At 33.3% G+C, this 25,531-nt stretch overlaps 2 protein-coding genes across 2 annotated transcripts; one reads left to right on the forward strand and one right to left on the reverse strand.

Moving 5' to 3' along the window:
• Nucleotides 1-1,210: 1,210 nt before the first annotated feature.
• On the forward strand, nt 1,211-2,557 carry LOC139494509 (uncharacterized). The gene has a single exon (XM_071282669.1). The coding sequence runs from the start codon at nt 1,211-1,213 to the stop codon at nt 2,555-2,557; it is 1,347 nt and encodes a 448-aa protein (XP_071138770.1).
• Nucleotides 2,558-18,473: 15,916 nt separating this feature from the next.
• On the reverse strand, nt 18,474-24,557 carry LOC139494959 (uncharacterized). The gene is made up of 3 exons (XM_071283082.1): nt 24,038-24,557; nt 20,731-20,890; nt 18,474-18,733 (listed from the first exon to the last, which is right to left on the reverse strand). Exons 1-3 carry the CDS (start codon nt 24,375-24,377, stop codon nt 18,610-18,612), a joined length of 624 nt encoding a protein of 207 aa, XP_071139183.1. The 5' UTR covers nt 24,378-24,557; the 3' UTR covers nt 18,474-18,609.
• Between the last annotated feature and the right edge of the window lie 974 nt (nt 24,558-25,531).

Consider the following 25,531-nt stretch of genomic DNA (forward strand, 5'->3'; position numbering starts at 1 on the left):
AATAATTATCCAAGGTGAATCAGATGATGTATGATCATGATGATGCACTTTTAGTATTGACAATGATTGATGTTCACTGAAACTAGAAATTTCCATTATTCCTATGTTCTATTCTTAATGATATAACTATCCAAGATAATCATGGAATTAAGATATGATGCACTACTAATATTCCTAGAAAACCTTAAATTCTCTTTATTTCAAATTGTTAATATTACTTATTTCATATATATATATATATATATGAGTCTGAAAGATTGTGTAACAATACCGATAAATAGATGGAAAACAAAACACTAAAAAGTGTTGGATATCATTGCACAAAGATGGAAAAACTGAACAGATGATATAAATTATACAATAATTGCAAATATTTCGGCTCAACAAATGGCCTTCTTCGGTGACAAAAGTTTTAACAATAATGAAATATAATGTATAAGGTGTAAACATAGATCACTAATAATACAGGTAAGTTTTGGTCGATTGGTTTTAATCCAAAATCCTGAATATAATAATATAAACACTAGACTGTAAACTTAATTATTTCTTTCTATTGATTCCATCTGGATGGAGGACACCCAGTGTTTTTATCCAAAACCTCTCCCGATTTTCTCTTTGCCTATTTTGCCATGTGCAATCCTGTTCGATCACAAGGATCTTCATGTGATCAAAATCTTTCAGATTGTGATATGGTAACCTGAAATTTTGGCTGACAGGAATATATGGTTTTTTTGTGAGGTCACTCCTGTGGCCATTGAGGCGTTTGTGAAATGGCTGCATAGATTCACCAACATATTGGAGACCACATCTAGGACATTCAAGAACGTAAATCACGTTTGAGCTTTTGCAGTTGACATTGCAGAAGATCTTGTATGTCTTTTCTGTGGTCTTACTGTGAAATGTTGATGAATGCTGCAATTGGTTGCAACATTTGCAGCGCTTATCCCCACAAGGCTGACAATTACCTACAGTATGGTTAGGTTTGGAAAGGTCAGCACGGACAAGTATATTTCTCAGGCTATTAGGTTGTTTGAAGGCAATCATGGGAGGCTCAGGAAAGATTTTGGATAACTTCGAATGTTTCTCGATTGCTGTCCAATGATCACGAATGGTCTTGAAACTATTTCTCAGGCATGGATGGTAGGTGAGCACACATGGGATTCTTTTACTTTTCTGTTTATCTTTGTAAGTTAGCAAACTGCTTCTGGGGATGGATTCCGCTTTTCGAAAACTATTTTTGATGTTTTTGTGTTTATATCCCCTTCTTTTCACGGATATACTTACAAATGTAAAAATAAACAATCAGACCTATGATAATTTAACACCTGATGAACGTGTGGCTTTGACAAATTTGAGAGATAATGACGACATTGTTATTAAACCTGCAGACAAAGGGAGTGCAGTTGTCGTCATAGACAAATCTAACTATGTCCAAGAGGCCATTCGCCAATTAGATGATGACCGGTTTTACGAAAAACTTAATTCGGACCCCACCCTCCAATTCAGCGAGGATATAACAGAATGTTTAAAGGAAATGTGTGACAATAACATCATTGATATAGATACTTTCAAATATTTAAAACCTGAAAATTCAAAACCTGGGCGATTCTACCTGCTCCCTAAAATTCATAAACCTGGTAACCCAGGTAGACCAATCGTCTCAGCTAATGGTCATCCCACCGAAAAAATATCCGAATTCGTTGATTACTATCTTCGACCACATGTAGAAAACTTGCCATCTTTTATTAAAGATTCTACAGATTACTTACGAAAGATGCAGGATTTAAACCCTCTACCTGTCAATACTACTCTTGTCACTATGGATGTCACCTCTCTCTATACGAATATTCCCCATGCGGATGGTATTGAAGCATGTAGAGAAGTTTGGGACTCTCGATCTCTTAAAATTCCACCTACTGATTGCTTAGTTGAAATGCTTACTATGGTCTTGAAAAAGAACAACTTCACATTCCAAGGAGAACACTATTTACAGACAAATGGCACTGCTATGGGTACAAAAATGGCTCCATCTTATGCCAATATATTCATGGGTAAATTTGAAAAGCAACTGCTGGAGTGCTCCATCGAAAAACCGCTTTCCTGGTATCGATTTATTGATGACGTTGACATGAAATGGGACAAGGGAGACCAAAAATTACAAACTTTTATAACAAATGCTAACAATCAACACCCTACCATCAAATTCACCCATGAAACATCTAATTCCACCATAAACTTCCTTGATACATCTAGCACCCTCTCTGTAGGTATAATAAACACAGATATATACTCTAAACCCACAGATACTCATCAATACTTGTCGCCTGAAAGTTGCCATCCTCCACACTGCACGAAGAGCATTCCATACAGCCAAGCTCTCAGAATAAGGCGAATCTGCTCCTCTGAAGACACTGCAAAACAACGTCTGGGGCAGCTTAAAGGACATTTGAAAAGAAGGGGATATAAACACAAAAACATCAAAAATAGTTTTCGAAAAGCGGAATCCATCCCCAGAAGCAGTTTGCTAACTTACAAAGATAAACAGAAAAGTAAATGAATCCCATGTGTGCTCACCTACCATCCATGCCTGAGAAATAGTTTCAAGACCATTCGTGATCATTGGACAGCAATCGAGAAACATTCGAAGTTATCCAAAATCTTTCCTGAGCCTCCCATGATTGCCTTCAAACAACCTAATAGCCTGAGAAATATACTTGTCCGTGCTGACCTTTCCAAACCTAACCATACTGTAGGTAATTGTCAGCCTTGTGGGGATAAGCGCTGCAAATGTTGCAACCAATTGCAGCATTCATCAACATTTCACAGTAAGACCACAGAAAAGACATACAAGATCTTCTGCAATGTCAACTGCAAAAGCTCAAACGTGATTTACGTTCTTGAATGTCCTAGATGTGGTCTCCAATATGTTGGTGAATCTATGCAGCCATTTCACAAACGCCTCAATGGCCACAGGAGTGACCTCACAAAAAAACCATATATTCCTGTCAGCCAAAATTTCAGGTTACCAGATCACAATCTGAAAGATTTTGATCACATGAAGATCCTTGTGATCGAACAGGATTGCACATGGCAAAATAGGCAAAGAGAAAATCGGGAGAGGTTTTGGATAAAAACACTGGGTGTCCTCCATCCAGATGGAATCAATAGAAAGAAATAATTAAGTTTACAGTCTAGTGTTTATATTATTATATTCAGGATTTTGGATTAAAACCAATCGACCAAAACTTACCTGTATTATTAGTGATCTATGTTTACACCTTATACATTATATCTCATTATTGTTAAAACTTTTGTCACCGAAGAAGGCCATTTGTTGAGCCGAAATATTTGCAATTATTGTATAATTTATATCATCTGTTCAGTTTTTCCATCTTTGTGCAATGATATCCAACACTTTTTAGTGTTTTGTTTTCCATCTATTTATCGGTATTGTTACACAATCTTTCAGACTCATATAATTTTTCCTGTTTGTGTAGTATTGTCAATTTTGATGATCCAATACCTATTAAGTTTACTGGTTGGTAGATTCTTATAGACTCTATATATATATATATATATATATATATATATATATATATATATATATATATATATATATCAAAGGTATGCTCTGTCACCAAGTAATGTAGTACATTGTATTTCCTCCATTTTTTTCTATGAATTGTAAGTTTGCTATTTGTTCAATTCACAATTTTCTTTTTGTCCAATCAGATCATCCCATCAACTGTACATCATGACATAATGCTGTTAGCTCTATCGACGTTATTTCCAAACCAATAAGTAACACAAAATTATGAATGAATCCACCATTTCACAATTTATAGCTACAGGTACAAATGAGGTACCATATGAGAGTAACTTAGTGACACTATATATTTCCTATATATATGCATTGATATACATGATATATGCCGTTTCATAATCTGGCTGGGAATCATGCTCAAACCAATGTGATATCTTATCTACAAGAAAAAATATACATTAAGAATAAAGTATTTATTATATATAAACTTGTATTCATCTACAAGAAAAACTAGCAATCATAATTTGCTTGACAACAAAGTTTAATGATGTAAAGAAATGAATTTATGACTTATACAATTTAATTGATAAGTCCCTTATGAGAAGAAGAATAAAACCCTTTTTTGAGGTTCTATTTCTAAAACAAAATGTTCTCTCTTTTTACATCAATGTTTTCTTAGGTGTATACTTCATTGAAGGGTTACTGTCTAATAGAGGCTATAGCACTATACTTGTTGTGATCAATTTATAATACTTTTTTATTTTGAAATAGAATTTGTTGAATATTACTACCAACGTGACATGGTGACAAAGCAAATAGTATTTATAAGATTCTTCTTCTTCTTCTTTATAATCCATCAACATACTGATAATAACGTGTCGGGCACTTATTTAACTATGCCGCGCATGCGTGGGATCTAATTTTTATTTAGTCATGACAGTCATGACAGTGAATAATATACAAAAGATAAAAATAAAAATTTCAACATAATTTCTTTTTCTTCTGTTATAACATATTTAAGTTCTACAAAATAATGAATCATATCTGGTAAAATCTTAAAATTCTTATCACAAAAGATGAAAAGTGTTTAAAATTGTTGTTAAGGACGCAATGCCTTCTCGTCATTTGGAATCAGGCATGTCAGGGCACAATATCAATATACTCTTTTTTTGCCCCGGGCAATTTTGAGGTTATTGCATATATACAAACCCAAGCCTTGAACATGTTGTAGGTATTAATAACACATATGTGACAAATTATAATTATTGTACATCACCCACCAGTAGCTATATAAATAGGTATATCATCGTCGTAACTAGTCCGAGATTACTCTGACATCCAAACGGCTGTTTTGCCAGACAAGCTTGTCTCGGACTACATCGTAACATGTGAAGATTGGTTGGTTATTGGTTAATAAAAAAAAGTGACAAATATTTCATGCAAATTTAGGACGTGACAGTTATCAATACATTAATATACAATATGTAGGTTTACTCGATCAGGGGTTTAGGTCTTGTAACTATTGTAATAGGCCATCCTGCACAACCAAACCATTGTGAATACCCCACATGTTAGGCAATAAACAGGGGTGGATCCAGCCATTTTTAAAAGGGGGTTTAAACTATACTAGTTTATATGTAACTTTTCAAATCATGCATTGATCTTCCAAAAAACATTAAAAAAAGGGGGGGTCCAATCACAGGAACACTGTTTTAACAAGCCCAAATTCTTACTTTGCCTTTGAACAGGCTACTATGCAAGAGTGTGGAGTATTGGAACGTCGATTCATATCTGTATGCACAAATGTAACAAATGTGAACATTTTTCCTTCAAACTCTTGGATGATGATCCATGATCAATGATTATTCTGATAGACATGTATTAAAATATTATTTATGATTCATTTCTACTCACCAATTGCAATTTCCAGCTCAGCTTATATTGTACTATAGTTTCCTTCTACCATGTCAACGATTTTGTGTAAAATAAGTTTGCTATTAGAAGCGCTGACACTGCCGACACACATGCGACATGAATGCAACAAAAATAAAGAGGGTACGGTAACGTTAAATCGTTTACGGGCGAAAAATTATTTTCCGTTTTTAATAAAACTTGTCAGATTTGATTAATTATCGTCGAAAAATGTCCCTAATGGATAGTCATTCAAATTAAACCAGCTTTATTATGCTGTATGCATGTAATATATATGTAACCTGGTCTTTAAATGTACTTTAGGTACAGTGTCTGACGTATAATTATTTTCTTGAGTATTTATCCTATTTCAAATATAAATTTAAATGAATTTATAAGCCTTTTTCTGCTATAATATTCAAACTTTATTTTTTAACGAAGGCTTCTGGTATGTAATTTTTTTTTACAAAAGGCTCTCGAATTATAGACACATTAAAAAATAAAGATGGAAAGTCAAACGCATGAGTCTGGCAAAAATAAACGGACAATATGTCATGACAATAAACGGAAAACGACAAAAGACAGAGATATATATATATATTTTTCCCTGCCTCAAATTTACTCAAATGCAATTTATATAGGTAACATAAAAAGATAAACGATAATGCTTTCATTTACAATATTTAAAAATATTTACATCTTAAATTTAATTTAACATATTAAGATCACGTTTTCAAGTGTTCACGGCCGACATCCGTTATTATTAGATAAGGGTGTAAAAATGAATGACAAATTCTTCACCACGTACGACAGTCTGTAATTGCATATAAAACGTATTGCAATCACTTGTAAACCATTAAATATAAAGGTTCAGGTGCTTATATTCAATAAATAAATATTATTTCGGCAATCTGTTGATTTTTTTTTAGTCAATTCGCGGCGATTTGTGCAGCAGTATGACTTTGAGCTCCTTTTTTATTTATATAATTATAAAACAATGTTAAATAATTAAATAGGAAGAAGTTAGAATTCAAATTGAATATTTGTTTTATTTAAATAACATGATTAAGGGGACGTGGTAGACTTTCAGTTAAAAAATCGTCTTCTTTCACAGTTTTATTTTATTCTTGAAAGGGGAGCAACCCCTGATAAATAATGGGAAAGTTTCACTCGTTTTGTGTCCAAATTATTAAAATCTGAACACGACTGGACACGGTCTGACAACATCTTGACGTCAGTTTGTATCCATGGTCTGTTTTGGTCTGACACGGTCTTAACGGATCCAAACAGCTCGCTAGAAGATACAGTCTTAAATATCTTGACATGCCTTAACGGACTAATTTACCTAATGAGACTATCGATCCGAACGGAGACTTAACGATCTGACAAGTCTTGACGTTTTCCTCTAGCGGTAAATCCAGTCAATTAAGATACGATCAGACCAAAATTACCGTTTCAGACTGAAATCGTGCTACTAGTGTAGTAAGCATGTTTCCTAGACTTTTGTGTTTGTTATACATAACTAGTGGTTAACATTAAACACTTGACCACATTTGTCGTCAAACTGCAATAAATGCTAATATTTTATGATATCTTTTTAAGTATTTATAGTTATATTTAGTTATTTACACTAAATGACTATATTCTTTTTCCTTAAAGTGTCTGTGCAGCAATTTTTTAATAGGATCAATAAATAAAGCATATGTAATACAAGTTTCCTATATTTTGACGTTATTCAATCTAATTAAAATAAAATCTCCGCACTCGCTCAATTTTTTTTATGCCTGGTTGCTGCATGGGAGATCTAACAAGATCCCATTAGAGTTCGAGTCAGAGTTCAAAATTTTAATAAGGTCACAACCTTTTTCTGAAGCAGCGACCAAGCATAAATGAGTGAGTGCGAATATTTTACTTTAATTAGATTGGACGTTGTCGTAGTAACCCCTATCTAAAATTTGTTAGAATTGTATTAATTTGTTATGGTCACTTGCTGTTTCTTATCTACCGTTTTGCTTCACCTTTAATAAATTCTCGGAATACATGCTGTTAGTTACATCAATTTCGATGCAGATATATACATTGTGCTTCTTTAAAATGTATTTTAATGTCAAGCATGCCATATATTGTAAATATTTGACCTTTAGTTACAATAACATCTATGAATAGTTTGACACTTCATGGTTAACCCTCAGGAATGGATTGTTATTATTTGCCAGACAAAAAAAATCTTAAACTTCAGGAAGGGATTGTAATTATTTGACAGACGAAAAAAATCTTTAATTTCATCTGATGTTAAATTATATATTATAAATCCATCGTCCCTGTATATGCCATGATATTACGTCTTTATGTTGAAATGCAGAAGCTATTTGATTCATTATTTCAAACATAAGTATGCCACATATTTCCGGTTAAGGGACTGTCGCCAATTTCCGTACCTATTTTTTTTTTTTATAATTTCCTATCAAATTCAAATAGATTGTAATTTATAATGAGTTTCAGTCAAAAGATGTATTAATACGTTGACCGGTTGAGCATCAACTTTGAATGTCAGTTTGGGTTGCTCACGCAATGTTGTCAATATATAACGCAGTTTGAGGTTTAGCAATCAATAAGACCAGGTATAACCCACTAATTTCTTCGGAAAATGCTTGTACCAGGTTAAGAATATAAAAGTTGTTTTTTACTCGTTTCGTTGATTGATGAGGTTTTAATTTCTCACTGATATAAATGGAAGATGAAAGTATCTGCTATATACTAGGTAGACTGGTTTTTACGAAGGCCTGTAAGTGGAATAAACAGACACAAAATATATTTCGTGCAAAAATATACTATTTTGTGCGCTCAATATATATTGCATTGGCTCAATATATATTTTGTGCGCTTATTATAATATAAAGTGCGCACTCATTAGTATTTTGTGTGCTCGATATTAAAATAGTGTGGGCTTAAATTAATATATTGTGCGCTACATATATTGTGCGCACAAATTCATATGAAGTTTACATGTGGTAGTGCTGTCTAATATCTCCAGCTCAGTTCAGTCGTAATAGATTTTATAAGGTTTTATTTTGACATGACGTTAGATTACAGGAAAGTTAACTCGTTTCTTGCAAAATATCATCAATTATGTATAGTTTTGTAATCGACACCTGAAATGATATTACGGAACCTTCGTTTTAATCCTCGTTCGAAAATACTATGCTCCACATGAATATTTCGTTGCATTCATCAAAAATGAAACATTTGGATTCCAATAACAAATTTCCGCCTTAATCAAAATACACAGATGGGTGCAGTCCTAACCTGTACAGCTAGTTAACTTAATAAGCAGACGTTATGAATGGTTCAAGTTAACTTGGGACAGGTTTTATGACTGCTGTGACCTGTCCTAGGACAGCTTTGTGTTAACTTAAATAGCAGACTTGGTCCTAGGACTGTTTAATGGTTGCTAGAAAAGTTAACTTCATGACAGGTCCATGGCCAGTATTGAAGTTAACTTTAGACGAGGATAACTTTGCCACAAGCAGTCCTACACACAAGTTAACTTATGACCAGGTCTGCTATCAAAAGTCAAACAGACCTGTTCTTATAAAAGTTAAATTTGATTTGGTACAGGATAAAGTTAACATGATCCAAAGTTAACTTTGGTCTGGTGTGCTCCTCTAAGATAACGTTAACTTGATCCTAAGTTAACTGTGAAGAGGACTGCTTTGACTGATGAAGTCCTATGAGTATCGACTTCCAATCAGTGAAAATCATACGATCTTTGTCTTTTTTATGTAAAAACAAATACCAACTATGCCACCAGTAAAATCTGTTAAATAGCAAACTTCTCCCCAGGTCTTGTCAGGTCAATTAGACCTGTCCACAGGTCTGGTCTGGTACAGTAGGGCAGACCTGTCCACCGGTCTGGTCTGGTCAACCAGTCTTGCCCACAGGTCTGGTCTGGTCAAGCAGACCTGTCCACAAGTCTGGTCTGGTCAATCAGACCTGTCTACAGGTGTGGTCAAGTCAAGCTGACCTGCCCTGGGAACAGGTGTGCTCTTACAAACTTGTCCTCAGGACTGGTCTGCAGCGGTCCTAAGAAAGCAGACATGAGGTCTTATCTGCTAGGGATAAAGTTAAATTACATGTCTACTAAATGTTCCCAAGTTAACCTATAGAGCAGTCGTAAGGACTGCTTTAAGTTAACTTGTGTACAGGTTAGAACTGCACCCATGTTTACCTTATTGCTGAGTTAAGTTGTGGATCTTTAAAAATGTAACATTGGATGAAAATCTTATTTTCCGCACATTTATACTCAGCTATATCATAAAAGTTACAGATCAAATTTGAGTTTCTTCTATACAAACATTTTTTTGCTGATGTTTTTGCCCACTTTTTTTTATAATTTTTGAATCAATTGATTCGACTTTTATTAAAATATATCAAATTTAGTTGTCGTAACAGTAAACTGCTCTTTGTTTAACACAGATGCCTCAGGGATTGGGTTCGATCAGTAGTTGTTAGTAATGTCTGCATCCTTTAAATGAAAGTTAAAAAAAGTCTTATCTCATCAGATCGATACAAAGCACATTAAAAAAAAAATTACAAAACACAGACACAAAGTACAGATCTAAGAGTACTCTCAGTTACTGAAAGCTAGTTCAAAGTCAATAACAACTGATAAAAAAAACATGTGTCTAAGACTTAAATATCAATCAGTACACATCACACTTCCAAAGGATTTAGTGAAAGGACGTCATTAACAATCAGAGAAATACATGACCTTGTGCAATGTCAATTATAGACATGAACAAACGACAACCACTAAACTACAGGCTCCAGACTTGGGCCAGGCACATATATACAATATGGCGGGATTAAACATGTTTGTGAGCGCTGAACTCTCCCCTAACATGGGACTGTGGTGTAACAGTTCAACAAAAGAACAAACTATAAAAACTAGTTGAAAAAGGCTTAACTCCTCAGACTGATACAAATAGAAATACATCTAACAAAAACACAGAGTGGACGTGGCCGGTTACTTGTACATCCCAACAACAAAAAGACAGAGTACTCTAAGTTACTGACAGCTAGTTCAAAGCCAATAACAACTTAATAAAAAAAATCATGGATTTAAGACTAAATTATCATTCAGTACACATCCAACATCCAATGGATTTAGTTTTAAGACGTCATAAACAGTCAGAGAAAAACATGACCTTGTGCAATGCCAAGACACAGGTATCGATAGATTGTAGAGCCATGAATGTGCATATGTATATAACAATAATATTTAGTTTGCTTTTAATTTACTGATAACAAAATCAGTATTAATACAAATAAAAACAAATAAAAATGCAAAGATCTAATTACAGTGTTGAATGGGTAACCTTTTAGAATAAGTTTATTTAAAGGATCGATAAGTTTACCAGGATCGTTTCTAAATTTCCGGGCACGTCAAAAGTATGATGTGCAATACCGTTTGAAAAAAAGTTTTCTAGATGTACAACCAAACTTCAAAACCTAATATTTATATCTATGGAAGAATTAAATAAAAGTTTTAGGTAATTTGTGGTAACGAAATCCCTGACCTAATAATTTACCAGCAATACATAGACTACGTCTATTAAAGTCTAAAACGTCACAAACGACACGGGCATATCGAACGAGTTGTGATATATAAACACCGTAAGATGGTGCCAAAGGAACATCCCCATCTAAAACTTGAAAATTAACAATAGGGAACGAAAATTCGTCGCTTTTATCGTTAATTTAAAGGGAATACCCAACACTATACCCCAAAAAAAACCTGTCGTTTATTTTTTCTTGTTTTTAACTCATTGATGAGTAAGGCCTAGCTGAACATCATGTAAAAATTAAAAAAACAAATGACTGATTGGAAAAACTAACCATTTGTAGTACTATATCATTCTGTTATTCTCGCAAAAATTTATAACAATTTAACCGTCAGATTGTTTTCAATTTAAGGTTAAAATATACCCCAACCCTCAATAAATTAGAGCAATTTCCGTTCTAATAGTACATATGGGCCATAACGTTTTTGTCTTTTGATCTAGGCCTTAGATATTTGGCATGTGGATGTATAGTCATAAGATTAAGTGTCTTTTTATCTCGATGAACTTCATGAGACCTTCAAATTTGACCAACTTACTGAATTTCTTTGCAAGAAACACAACCAGGCAATAACTTCTTTGTCTTTTGACCTATACCTTACACCTTTGGCATGTGGATGTATCATCATGAGGTGTTGTGCCCCTTAAAGTTTTGACCTTCATGTGACCTTGAACTTTGACCCCGAGGACGAAAACTGTATGTTTGGCAAGAAACACTTGAGCAGGCCATGACTTTTGTCATTTGACCTAGGCCTGAGATTTTTGGCTTGTTATGAGTTGAATTCAAAGTTTTTTTAGAGTCAATATTTAGTTAACAAATACATATTACACAAGCTCTTATCGACAACAATAAAGACACACATTAAGATAATCAACAAATTCCATGCACACGGAATACATAAAGGACATGTAGTTACATAAAAAAATCAAAAAAGGTATAGTTTCTATTGAGGCGAAGTGTACATACTTAACTACTCTACAGAATGTTTTTTTTTTAATTTCACATATGGAAAAGTAAAAGTACACGAGATAATAAAATTAAAAAAGGGAGCAACCGTTTTTCGTTTTTGAGATACGAGCTGTTGAAATTAACAGCATGAGACGCCAAAAATACATAGGATACATAGGGAAATTCTTCAAATCGGCACATATTTTACATTAACAAGATTTTCAATTTTGTTGGTCTACAGATCTAAAAAGAAAAGATAAACGATTCAAAAATGAACGACGAATCCATTGGTGCAAAGAACCACGGCTCCTGAAAATCCGAACTAGGTGATAAATAAGAACTGAACGTGCAAGATCCTTATGTATAAGCATTAAGTTCGTTAAACATGTAATTTGATAATATTTCTGATGAGGTTATGAAAATTAGATACAACTTGTTTTTAGTTTAAAGCAAATCAGTCTTAAAAATGCGGTCAAAATGCGAGAGTCTTAACTCATTTCACCTCTCATTCCACGAAATATTAAACTGCAGTTACAAGTGTCACATTATTTTTTTTTGGCCCCTTATACTCTATTCAGTCATAATCTTGAATTGAGACTTGAGAAGAAAACTTTGTTTATGACGTCTTTACACTAAATCCATTGCATGTTGGATGTGTACTGATTGATTATGGAGTCTTAGATGCATGATTTTTTTATTAGTTGTTATTGGCTTTGAGCTAGCTGTCAGTAACTGAGTACGCCACGTTCTGTACGTATGTGCCTGTCCCAAGTCAGTAGCCTTTAATTGAGTGGTTGTCGTTTGTTGCTGTTTTACATATTTGTTTTTCGTTCATTTGTTTTGTACATAAACTAGGCCGTTAGTTTTCTCGTTTGAATTGTTTTACATTTAAGATTTTAGGGCCTTTTATACCTGACTATGGGGTATAGGCTTTGCTCATTGTTGAAGGCCATACAGTGACCTATAGCTGTTAATTGCTGTGTCATTTGGTCTCTTGTGGAGAGTTGTCTCATTGGCAATCATACCACATCTTTTTTTTTCAATTTATAAAATTGCATTCACTAATTCGGTAAGATACACAAAAGCACAACAAAGGAAAACAAATTTCGCTATCCCTTCGAAATAAGAATTTGATAAAGCAAAACTCACATGTTCTATTTTGATCATACATGTGTAGTTTCAGTTTCAACCATGGTTCTAAATTTAGAATTTACTTTCCCCAAAAATTGCGGACGGAATAGAAGACACCTGTCAGGATATAGGTCGAAAACAGAGAGTTGAATGATATAGTGTAATGTTTCGTGGACTGAATCTGATGGTTTTTTTTTTCTTGTTGTTGTCTTTGTTCCTTGACTTGTAAATGATGCACTACTGGTTGGTTATCCCCTTGATATCTTCTGACTTTTTAAATGAATATAAATCATACATGTCCTAAAATTTTCAATTGCCAGCGTTTTTTCAACACACTAATACACATGTCATGTATAACTTATTCGTAACCTACAATTTTACAAACTATGAAGTGTATTTCATTTAAAACAGCGGTTTTCCCCAAAAAATCATCATGGAGACAATTCTGGTTTGATTTTAATCAATTTGGTACGAAAAGAAACATAATTGTCCTTGGTTTATTTATTTATTTGGTTATAATTTTATTGTCAGGCTTTTTACTTTTTATACTTTATACTTTATTATATTATATGTAAGGCCTGGGTCAAAAAACGAAAACAGTTATGGTCCTGTCTGTTTCCCTTTATTTGCCTCTTTGAAAAAATCTGACCTCCTGGTTTTCTTTTGTAAATTTATTTTACTTTGAAATTTTCCTATTTTGTCTCTTTGAGGATTCATTTATGGAAAATGTGTAACTAAAAATGGATTAAAAGATTAAATGAATAACAATAGGTGTACATCTGCTCCATTAACAAAGAGAACATTCTGATCAGGATCTTTTAAGTTCTTACATATTGCATGTGATTTTCAACGCTGCAATGAAACAGAACATGAGTTAGAGTTCTCTTTCTTAGGTTTTGTGTACCCCCTTAATGTGGAGTTTCCCGTGTAAAACTGAAGTATCTTAATCTAGAAAAGGACAGTTATTACCGTTTATATTTGATTTATTTAAAGTAAGTTTCTTTGGGTAAATTTCGGCAGTATATTTAAAAAAATTCTTGATTATTTAACGAAAAAAAAAATCAAGATAACGGTAAGTGTTGTTGAATCTATCAATTAAATGCAATTACGTCGGGTCTTTACTGAGTTTTGTCATAAACTGTGATTCATAACAGTACAAGAACAAGTCTGCTATTAAAGGAGAGCAATTAGTGCCCATATGAATACCTACTATCTGTCGATAAACTTTGTTGTAGAAACGTACACAAATAGTATCAAGGAGAAAATTAACAGCTTCAATCATCTCATTACACCTCCAGTAAGTATATCTAGCATATATACCGTTCTCATGAGAGAAGAAGGCTTTAAATGAGTTGCAGCAAATATATTTGCATTCAGATTTAACAACCGACCATTTGATTAAATAGGAAAACTTTTGTTTGATAAGATTGTGTGGAAGTGTAGTGTAAAGAGTTGAAAAGTCAAAACTGTCATCAGAATCAAAAGGAACATGCAGAGCACGTAATTTATCTAAAACATCAAAAGATTTTTTTACACTCCAAGAATAGTTATTTCCATTATTTTCATATATTTTATTACAAAAGTTGATAGTTCTTTGATAGCAGTTAAGAAACTAGTTAAAAGCACTGAACGATTAGTCGTAGACCACTTACTAGAGTTCGAGATGAAACGATATTTTCTGTTTTTGTTTGTGTAGTTTAGGTTACCAATACAAAGTAGGGACCTTCAAATGTTCAGAAGAGTCTTTAAGCTGTGATTTGGTTATGATATGTTTGTTTACTCTATGACTATCTGTGGAGCGAACGGACTTGAATGTAGATGAATTTAAAATTTCATTCTTAGGAACGGACGTGAAGTATTTATGGCATACCACCACCACATTGTTGGCTGTTTTGTCGGCCGGTACAAACAGACACCGCTTTGAAAGTTCTCGAAGTTTATTTCTTATTCTATAAATAGGCGTATTATGTTCTCTTTTATTCATTTCTGAATTATTTTCAAATTGTGATATTCGAATATCCACAACATGCATACATTTATTTAAATAAGAATCAAGAGATTTTTATCAGATTTTTCCCGTTCACACCAATTTTTACAACACGATGAGAAAGCGTCTTTTGTGACCTGACGACACTGTTTCCAATCTATTTTAGATGGAGGCCGAAATTTTAGTCCTTTTTTCAAAAAGTGTTTAACCTCTGTCTTGTAGGGTATTGAGGTCCCCCATCATTACATGGCCATAAGGATCACATCTAAAATTCGACGATTCACAGTTTCAAGTTAGAGGAGTATTGATTTCTACATTGACGTCTGATGTTACTGATTAAATTTATGCTGGAATGTTGTATGTTTACGAAATAATAGTTGTTTAAGTGTTATTAAAATAGGGAGGTATAAAGTTTTGAATGGTAGAGTCATTAAATATACTCGATAAGTAATTCTACGCGAATATTCATAGAGTGGGCTGAAGATCGAGATTGTGTCACACTCCTTGAAAATAATCATGTAATTAACTAATTGGTAATTGATCCTGTTAACATAACAATCGATGTCTACCATTGTATTTTAAAAATAGATAGGAGATCATCAAGTGTTTAATTTATACGATACTTAATTCGTTGATTTCGATTGATACGTTTGCCATTAGACCTATTATTACGTTGTCTTTTATCAACAATTTTCATGATATCAACAGAAGAAGCTTTATAAATATAAGGTTTTTTTCCTGTCATTGCCCAAAAACTTAGTTGTGGAACATATTTTATCAGAACCATTTGTAAACCATGCAATTAGTGTCTCCTCTATGACAGTCTTGAACATTAAATCTAAATATTAAATAAACGACACTGCTAACAGTGTTTGGTAAAGGTTGGCTGTCACTATGCAACACAGTTTAACATGTTTAACATAGAACCCTATGGGAAAAATAGAGAACTCTTTTTTTCAGAAAACACTGTCAAACATCCAAATATACTATCCACACTTATCTGTGTCTACACTAGTACTGTTCTTAAAATAAAACAAAATACGCAGAAAAGGAAGAAAAATCATTATTTAAGGACAATTAATGTTAAGGCGTTGATTTCAAATTAACTTATCCCAACTTATTTGTTGATTGTATATTGCTGATCTATTTCCGATAACATTTCCTTCAAATCTATAATACTTTTAAATAGTCAAAAAACAAGTTTATAGTTTATTTATTTATTTATTTATTTATTTATTTATTTATTTAATGACAATTTGTCGCATTGGTCCCAGGTTGTCTATTCCTTAATTTTTCTTTAATTCAAAGACTTAGGATCGCTTATATCTAGTTATATTTAAAAACAACAACATTATTTTATTAAAATAGTTATTGTATTTTGATACTATGCGAATAAAAGTCTTTCATGTGTTCATAAAAAGGAACATTTTGTTGTATGGTGTATAACAGCTGTTATTTATATTGTACAGTATGCGAATGATTAATTGTACATACTAGTGTATTTTTTTCTTTCTTTTTTCTAAAAACAAGTTATACTGTCTTTTTTTTAATTTTGTGTCACTGAAAAATGTGCAATCCAAGTTAGAGTTCTACATGCGTTCATTTATTACGAGACATTTTAACAATATCAAAATTTCGTGTGTATATAAATACGAAATTAATATATATATGCTCTTTTCGGGTCCTTTTCTGTTCATTTATGTACTTTTTGTTCCTTTTCGGTCATTTCTGTTATTTTCTGTAAATTGTCGCTCTTTTCTGTAATTCGTTGGACCGGCTTTCCTGATTGTCATCGGTTTATGATTTAATTTCTACTTTTCATGTTATTAGTGTTGTCTCCCTTCGCATCTACTCCGTTTTTGAACGACGTAAAAATTCAATTTTTCCGACATCTGTTTCGGTTATTGATAGGTTCTAAACGGACCGTCTGAACTATTGCGTTGCATCGTGGGTAAATGTACAAGTTGAAGCTACTAACGTTCTATTTACACGAAAGGTTGACTGGGGTTAAAAGATATGTTAAACCACGAACTGCTTCTGTCCGGCAATAAATCACTGGCTAAAGTGGGAGATTTATTTGGTTGTACAGGATATATAATAAGCAGGAATGGGGACGTGAAGTTCGATGCCTTGTGTAGGATTGAACACGCTAACGAACCCTTGTAACAACTCTTTAAGGGGTCCGTATGTGACCTTCTGCAAAAGGCCCGATTTCTGTAATCGTCTACTGCCCTAATTTCTAACTAACAGTCAACATGTCTTGCTCTTGATCAAGTTCGACATTTCTTGAAGAGCATAACTATGGTATTAATTGTAAAATGTTTCTCGTTCTTAATATGCTTGAAATATTTACAACCTGGCAGCAATCAAATAATCGCTCAACTTTGTGTAAGTTCTATTTTAGTGTCACGGTCTCTGCATGTTACAGAACCTATCCAACATCTCGAAGAATTCTGTATGTTGCCTATTGCAAGGAATACAATATGTCTTCCCTATCCCAACATTTTCAGTTCGGTCGACCTACATGACATCTCCTACCAATTCATTGTTAACTTGTTCTAGTCTTGAAACAGGATGAATAATTGGCCACTAGACGTTAAGAAAACGAAAATACACCAATCAATCAATCGGTTGTCTAGAAGTTTGGTATGAATCAAAAATAGTTTTGTAATTTAGATAATTTGACTGTCCCTCTAGTATCTAACGTCCCTCTTTTAGTACGTTGACGTTAGTTTTGTCTACATCAAATTTATCAGTGGGGCTTTAATCAAAACAGTTAGAAAACAAAATCAAAAACGAAGATCATTTCGAAGAGATTGATTGTTTGATTGGTGTTCAACGCCACTTTTAGTATTATTGTGCTATTTCTTAGCGGTTATTTGTTATTAGTGCACAGAAAGAACCACATACCTTCAACAGGAAAACTGACAATCCTAGTCAATTCAAATTAGCGTAAGCCCATCTGCCACGTGCGGAAGTCGAACTCACAACATCAGTGTTGAAAGGCTTGAGATATTCTAGTACGACTACTTTTTTCTCTCTTTGGCAACTTATACCACCTTTAGAAAGTGAACTGTGATGTGGGTGATACCTGTTTTGATAATTTGGAATATATATAATAGATATCTATATATGGGAAATAATGTTTACGCCATCAAACCATTTTTTCAGGTCTAATTAGAAACGCACCGTTCACTGAACATTTTCGTTGACACTGTTCAACACTGGAAGTTTGTTACTTCAATGGTTCAATAAACAAAAGTAACACCACACGACCAGAAGTAACATTTAATCAAAAAAAAAATAGTAAGTCAAACACTCAGTCTCCAGAAGTAGCACCAGCCCGTCAGAAGTAACATTCATCATTCAGAAGTGACATCAAGTCGACTGAAGTAACACATACTCGAATAAAGTAACATCCATTTATCAGAAGTAACACCAAACTCTTAGATGAAGACGAACACCATCAGAAGTAACACCAAAGACATGCACCATTGTATCTGTAACATTTTGAATAAAATTTCCAACCGTCTTCTTGATTCTTTGGGATCTGTGTTACAACACCAGGGCTTAATTCTACTAGTTTACAGCTGAAACAAATACATTAAATCATAATTATTCTTGAAGAAGTATTTTTTTTTATATAATTTAGCGTTAAGTCTTAAATCTTTCTTTAAAATATCTTCTTGGATAATACTAGTAATCGTTTCTTCCAAAACGGAAATGACGTAAAGGATATTCCACAATATGTCAAAGATGTGTCTTTCTCTTTTATTTGAAATTCAGACGCGTTTTTAGTAGATACATTTTTAACGGTGTTTTCATCAAAATAAATTATGTTTACTGATGTGTTTTTTTTTTCTAGATATAAAAGACTTTAATCATCTGCTGTTTCAATATGCATCATGAGTGTCTGGATGGGGAAAGGCTACTTCTTTTCTGTATTATTTAATTTTTATGCCATTTCTCCCAATTTCTTATTAAGATCATCATTTTTAGCCAATATTTCTGTATTCTTTGTTGGTTTTATCATGTTTGTCTATTGTTCTCTATTCTTTGTTACTGCTATCATCTTTGCCTATTTTTCTCTTTTCTTTATTACTACTATCATGTTTGCTCATTTTTCTTTATTCTTTATATTTAGCATTTCATTAATCTCAACTTTTATTTTTTCCCCTTTTTTTTCTTTATCTTTTTTCTGTTAACCCCATTAAGGCCTTCCTGGATGACAGTGGCAATATGTCAAAAAAGTAACTTTTTCATATTAATTATGTGGATTTATTTATTTTCGCTTGTACCAATTTACGTAGATTTAGGAAAATTTGTGTGTTTCGTGGCTATTTCATTTTGTAGTTTTCACAAATGCGACATACACACTTTTAAGTGACCTCCTCTAACCAACCATCAATTGATTGACAAAAAGGTAAACCAGTTGTGTTGGGCATGTTTTGAGTTCTGTTTGTACCTTCCGATTTGGCGTCTGTCCGATCCATTATGGTATTTTTTGTCAACAAAGCAGTTGAAACTTTAGGGCTTTAAATATTCCTATGCAAGATATTTTTTGGTATTTCAGTATGTTAGAAACATTTATGGCGTTAATCCGTCTGCCATAGCATTCGACGACTTATTTAGCAGTTGACGTTGTCGCCGTAAACATGTCTAGCAAGTAACGTTGCGTTATCAAACTTTATTGACGTGGCGTTGTCATTTCATATCAATCTGGTCATGGGAAGGAAGTCATCAATAAATCCCGTTTGCCTGTACCGTTAATGTAAGGACAGTAAGAGGAGTTTCTGACATGAAATTGTCTATCAACATCACGTTCACGTATTTCTACTTGCAATATACTTATGACCTGATTTAGATTTTCATTACTCTGTCTCGGCAATATGGAAATGCAACATTTGTTTACTGATTTAAGTGTGGGTATGGATTGAAAGAATTGTTTCACGAAGAAACAAAAACTTTAAAAAATCATTTATGGGTTTCAAATGTTAATTTAAGAAATTCGAGCGACTTCAATAATCTATAATGTCCAATAATCTTAGGTAAGTCAGGTCTTGAATTTTTCTAAACAGAAAGAAGTATTGTAATCGTGAATAGTAGTATATGAGGATCAATCATGAATTGGTAAAAATAAGTCACCAAAACGTGTGTTGCGATTTTAAAGTCCGTCGGCAAATGTGTATTTTGATGTAACATTAAAATGAGTCATTCGGCTATATCCATTAACAAGCAATGTACCTAGCGATTAATAAAGAACCCACAATAGTTAAGCTAAGAAAATGTAACAAAAGTAAACAAGTGGCAGCAGTAGCGGAAATTGTCATCTGTATACTACTTCCTATTCACAATATTATCAGGAAACTCAAAGCGTATATCATGTATCTACACAAACCCCATTCAGCGTTTTCTTTCGTGTCGTATCCTCCGCTCTCTTCAAAGTAAATAAGTGTGGCTTATGTCACCACTGTTTTGAATTTTGGTATTGCTAGCGATAAGTCTGTCTAAAGAACCTAACTTCAGTATTCTTTTTTAATTGTTCAGATAATTTGGAGGAACGACAATGAAGAAGAACAAAACCTACCTTTGATTATGATAGTTGAATCCAATACATGCGAGTAGCTTATCACACAGGGCAGCACATTGCAACAATGACGTTTTTTCCTTTGAGAATAAAATATCCAGGACTGCTTTATAGTCTGTTGTACATCGGGAGAAACTACCATCGTAAAGGTTGTTCACAACTGCAAAACATATTCAAATACATGTTTGGATATTTGAATGCGTAAGCATTGAATGAATAATCTTACTGCCGAATGCTCTCTTGTTGAAATAGCAGTAAAGCGTTCACTCCTAAACTAATAAATACATACAGCCACTTATCCGAAGCTTTTTAGTCAGATTATGTTTTTCTTGAATTTGATATTACATATTTCTTATATAATTCAACATTTGATCACAAGACACAAGTCTCTTGTCTGCATCAAACACAGGTTATTTTTTAGAAGGGATTAACCTTTATTCAGTGGCCGATTTAAAAAGAGGGTAGTGGGTATTCGCCCCTCTTTGATCGACCAAAAAAAACAACCAACATCATGTTTTTATGATTCATATGATTGTTTAGCTTCGCTTGGCGGTATATTTTCAGTTCTTACCAATCCCCCTAATACCTTTTGAATATCACATGGTCGTCCCCTTATTTGGAACCCCAGGGTTGTGCTGTGGTAACATAAAATGAAAAAAATTCTTTCGCATTTTAAGAGATTCAGTTGATTCGATTTGTCTACAAAAGTAATTTTGAGACTGTACCAAAGATTTTGTATATGTAAGACCTTTGCACTGGTACAGTTTATTCATTAATCTTGCATGAAATATGTGTTATTCAGAAGGTCGGTGGTTCTCTCTGGACAGTCCGACTTCTTCCACCCATTAAAAAGTGACCACCTAGAAATACCAGAGTGTTTAAAGTGGCATTAAACATAAATCAATCAATCTGGTGAATTTAAACATAATAAGGTTGTTAAAACGGGTAATTTTGAACCATGTTTCAACTTATATGTGTTCCGCCTAACAGAATTTCCCCTTGATACTTTGTTATTGACAAAGGCATCCTAATATTTGTTCCAGTTGAAACGAATATTCGATATTATATATTCCGTTAGGAACAGACACTGTTATATTTGTTCCAGTGGAATTAATATTACAGAATATTTCTTCCACTTAAAACTTATATTATGAAGGAACTTCTATTTCATGACATTTTGGCGGGAACACGGACAATCCTAGTCAATTAAGATCAGAGTCGGGGCTCACCTAGCACGTGCGAGATTCGTATTCGCCTAGCACGTACGAGATTCGTACTCAAAACCTTAGTGTTGACAGAGTTAAACAGTTTCTGGACTACTTAAACCACTCGGCTACCGAGGCCCCTACTTCTCAGAAGAGAAAACTACTTGGCGAAATTCTGTACTTTCTCAAGAATTTCTAAACTGCCATTAAGGACACAAATCATATCATCGTGTTGAGGCTTTTCCTTTTTCCGAAATACCTCCAGCAAGGTTCCGATGCTTATGCTGTTATGTCCATATCGAGTCTTGGATCGATACAGATTTGGTTTTAAAATGCATATATATGGCGTTACATATGCAAAATACTGGGATATAGTTTACCCTTAAAAAAACTCCAAATATATGTTCGACCGATCACGAGAGAGCTCAATACATTTGTTGATATATTTGTTAATTTTATTTATTTCACATTTGTTTGAGATTAAAAATTCAAGGGTCGTATATGTTAAGTGATCTCGACTAGCTCGGTGAAAAGATGTGTAAAAGTGAGTCTGAATTTTCATCGGTTAAAACTAATTTGTCATTATAATTAAAAGGTTACAAGTCGTATAGTTTATGTTTTTTTAAATATTAAATGGTTAAAATCTTCAAGTTGAATATATACTTCACATAGTACGTTTGCTAATATTCGCTGCATTCTCTAGATTATATGTCATTATCCATGTAATAAAACCTGAATGGGGATCTCTTAATTCCATATCTTGATTAGGACATTAGTTGTTATACTTCGTTGGACACTAAACAACGGACAGGGGCCAGCTGAAGGACGCCTCCGGGTGCGGAAATTTCTCGCTGCATTGAAGACTTGTTGATGACCTTCTGCTGTTGTCTGTTCTATGGTCGGGTTGTTGTCTCTTTGACACATTCCCCATTTCCATTCTCAATTTTATTAGTTCAATAAAGTGTGAAAATATTCAACTATGAAAACCTAAAAAGGACTCTTTAAAAGCGCTTTGTGATCTAAAATATATTGCAAACGTTACTAGAGAACGCTTAAATTAAGGCCTCTCGAAGACGAATACCAATACTTTATTAAACAAATTATCGGCCCTTTAAGGGCAAGTTACATATAACGATTACAAATAGATAAAGCAAGAAAAAACAATAATGATAATGCTTATGATAATATGGATTTAACTATAGCAGTCGTTTTCTTATCGTAAAACATTCATAACAAATAAAAGCCACAATGTTGCATATTTCTTCATACTCACAAGACGGAAGCCAAATATATTTTTTTTCTGAATTTCGAGTAATTATATATTTTTAAAGAAAAAGGAGTAGGTTCAGTAAGACCCCTTTTTGGCCCCAAAATATAGCAGTTTTACAAAATTGTTAAAATGTAAACCTTTAGTTATTTATTGGACAGTAGAATGCTTCTGCTACATAAAAATGGGCTGTTTTTGACAATACAATGCACATATATCCGGTACTAGCACCATTAAGTCATGCTAAATTACTGAAATCCTCATAATTCTAGCATTTTAGTTAAATTCTAGACGGTTTTCGTGTAAAACGAAAGTGGCCGCATTCGTGTTCATCCTTAATATTGAAATGTAAGTTGTATTTTATGATAATACATAACATATATAAAGGTTGAGGATGAACACGGATGCGGCCACTTTCATTTTTACCAAAAACCATCTGAAAAGTGACATTTTTCGGCATATTAGGTAGATTTTTCATATTTGAGCTTGAATCGGATCGTTTTTAATGACTAAATCTGTTAAAATCTTTCACATAAACTAATTAATTCAAATAAAATAGACACTTTAGTGTTTAAAAAGGGGTCAAAATCTTTCGTCAGATGAACCTGAAATTTGAGGCAAAAATCGGTCCTTACCGGACCTACTCCTTTAACATTACTTGTCGCTGTTGTTCGAATGCTAGACATTCCGTCAGAAAATGATTTTCATACTCAACTGAATTTAAAGATCAAGAATTACAAATTCTTTTATAAAGTTTATTTTGATTAGATATCTTATAAACAATAACGCTTGTATTGAAGCGATTAAGAAATTAAGAAAAGGAAACAAATTTTACCTTCTATCTGTACCTTCCATTCTCCTAAAATGTGTTGACTTGTGAATAATCCTATGCTTCTTACTATAAAAGGATTTGGGTCGGTCCACTCAGCTATAACATTTATACCAACGATAAGTCCTTTTCCTATCATTAGAACTCCGTTTTTGACACTGATCCAAAATGGTCGGTATTCATCACATGAACAAGCGCCAGGGGTGTCGTAAAAGACGGTTTTCTGACTAGCCGGTGTAAGTGAATCATCATTCCGTCTTTGAAAACCTGACCTTTGATTTTTATTGCTACCAATTTCAAAATTATACATGGGCTTTGAGGAATCTCCATCGTCAGAATTTGACATAATAATTCTAACACCATGACACGCCTTTACCGTAAATGTTAGTGTCGTAATTCCACTTAAATCAAGACCATGTTTGTTGATATCAACAACGTACTGCAAAAAATCAGCGATGTGAACAAAACTCTTGTATGCAATCTTTGGTGTTGTAAATGTATTTTCAATTACCAGTCCTATAAAATAATATATATCAACCAATCAAGTTCAAGTAAGATAGGAAATTATATGATAAAACAAGGTGGGTAGGATACTTGTACTAAAGGGCCATTAGAAAAACAAAGAGACAGCACCATGACTGGAAGAAGAAAAAAAAAGACAGTTCGAAAATAGTTCAAAACACTTAGCTATATTCTTATTTGTTAATTCCGAACTAAGACCGAAAAGACGAAAAGACAAACATAACACAAAACATTAAAACGAACTTTGTAAACAACAGGGGAAGAAGCAAAATTCCGTTTACTAGGCTTGTCTATTGGAGCCAAACAGATAAAGGAAAGGGAACCAGTCTATTCCATTTACTTACTAAATTAATTTGCTGTGACATACTTCTTACAATTCAGTTTTTAAAAAGGGCACACCAATCAGGTAAATTACGAAATTGTTTATTAAAAAGTCATCGTTTCGATTTCTGTTCGGAATCATCAACGCTGCATACAATTTGAAACTAAACCCCTTTTGTGGAGGACTCAGTTTTTATGAAATTCGTCTGATTGTTTCTGAACTAATGATGTTATTCATTTTTAAAGGAAGAAAACAAAACTCAGAAATTGAAGAAAAAATCTTTCTCATGCCATGACAGAAAAACGAAAGGACAAACAAACTTAATTAATACTTCGCTACAAACGTCTTTATACACCTGTTATATTATAGGAAGTGAAAACCAAACAAAACGGCTTACTACCAATAAAATAAGAACGGTTTTTGTTTTGATAATGTTTTTGGTGTATTTTATCAATAAGATTATTGTATACTTTAATATGAATGAAGGGGAAGAATTAGTCAAATATTTTTGAATGGCGTAGAATGTGAAAGCTACATGTATTTCTTATTTTTATTATTCAAATTCGTGTGGTGAGACTTACATTATTTATCCTGTACCTGACCGTTTTACTATGCGAATAAAAGTCTACATTTCAATGTATGCGATATGCATAGAA

This window comes from Mytilus edulis, chromosome 11 (assembly GCF_963676685.1).
Source record: "Mytilus edulis chromosome 11, xbMytEdul2.2, whole genome shotgun sequence".
Taxonomy (NCBI): domain Eukaryota; kingdom Metazoa; phylum Mollusca; class Bivalvia; order Mytilida; family Mytilidae; genus Mytilus; species Mytilus edulis.

What these genes read in the sequence shown, in the direction of transcription:
- LOC139494959 (XM_071283082.1), bottom strand. Translation starts at nt 24,377, where the DNA reads ATGTCAAATTCTGACGATGGAGATTCCTCAAAGCCCATGTATAATTTT. An exon ending in ATGGAAGGTACAGATAGAAG is followed by an intron (nt 20,891 to 24,037) that starts GTAAAATTTGTT and finishes TATGTTTTGCAG; the next exon opens with TTGTGAACAACCTTTACGAT. An exon ending in TTCAACTATCATAATCAAAG is followed by an intron (nt 18,734 to 20,730) that starts GTAGGTTTTGTT and finishes TATTTGTTTCAG; the next exon opens with CTGTAAACTAGTAGAATTAA.
- LOC139494509 (XM_071282669.1), top strand. Translation starts at nt 1,211, where the DNA reads ATGGATTCCGCTTTTCGAAAACTATTTTTGATGTTTTTGTGTTTATAT.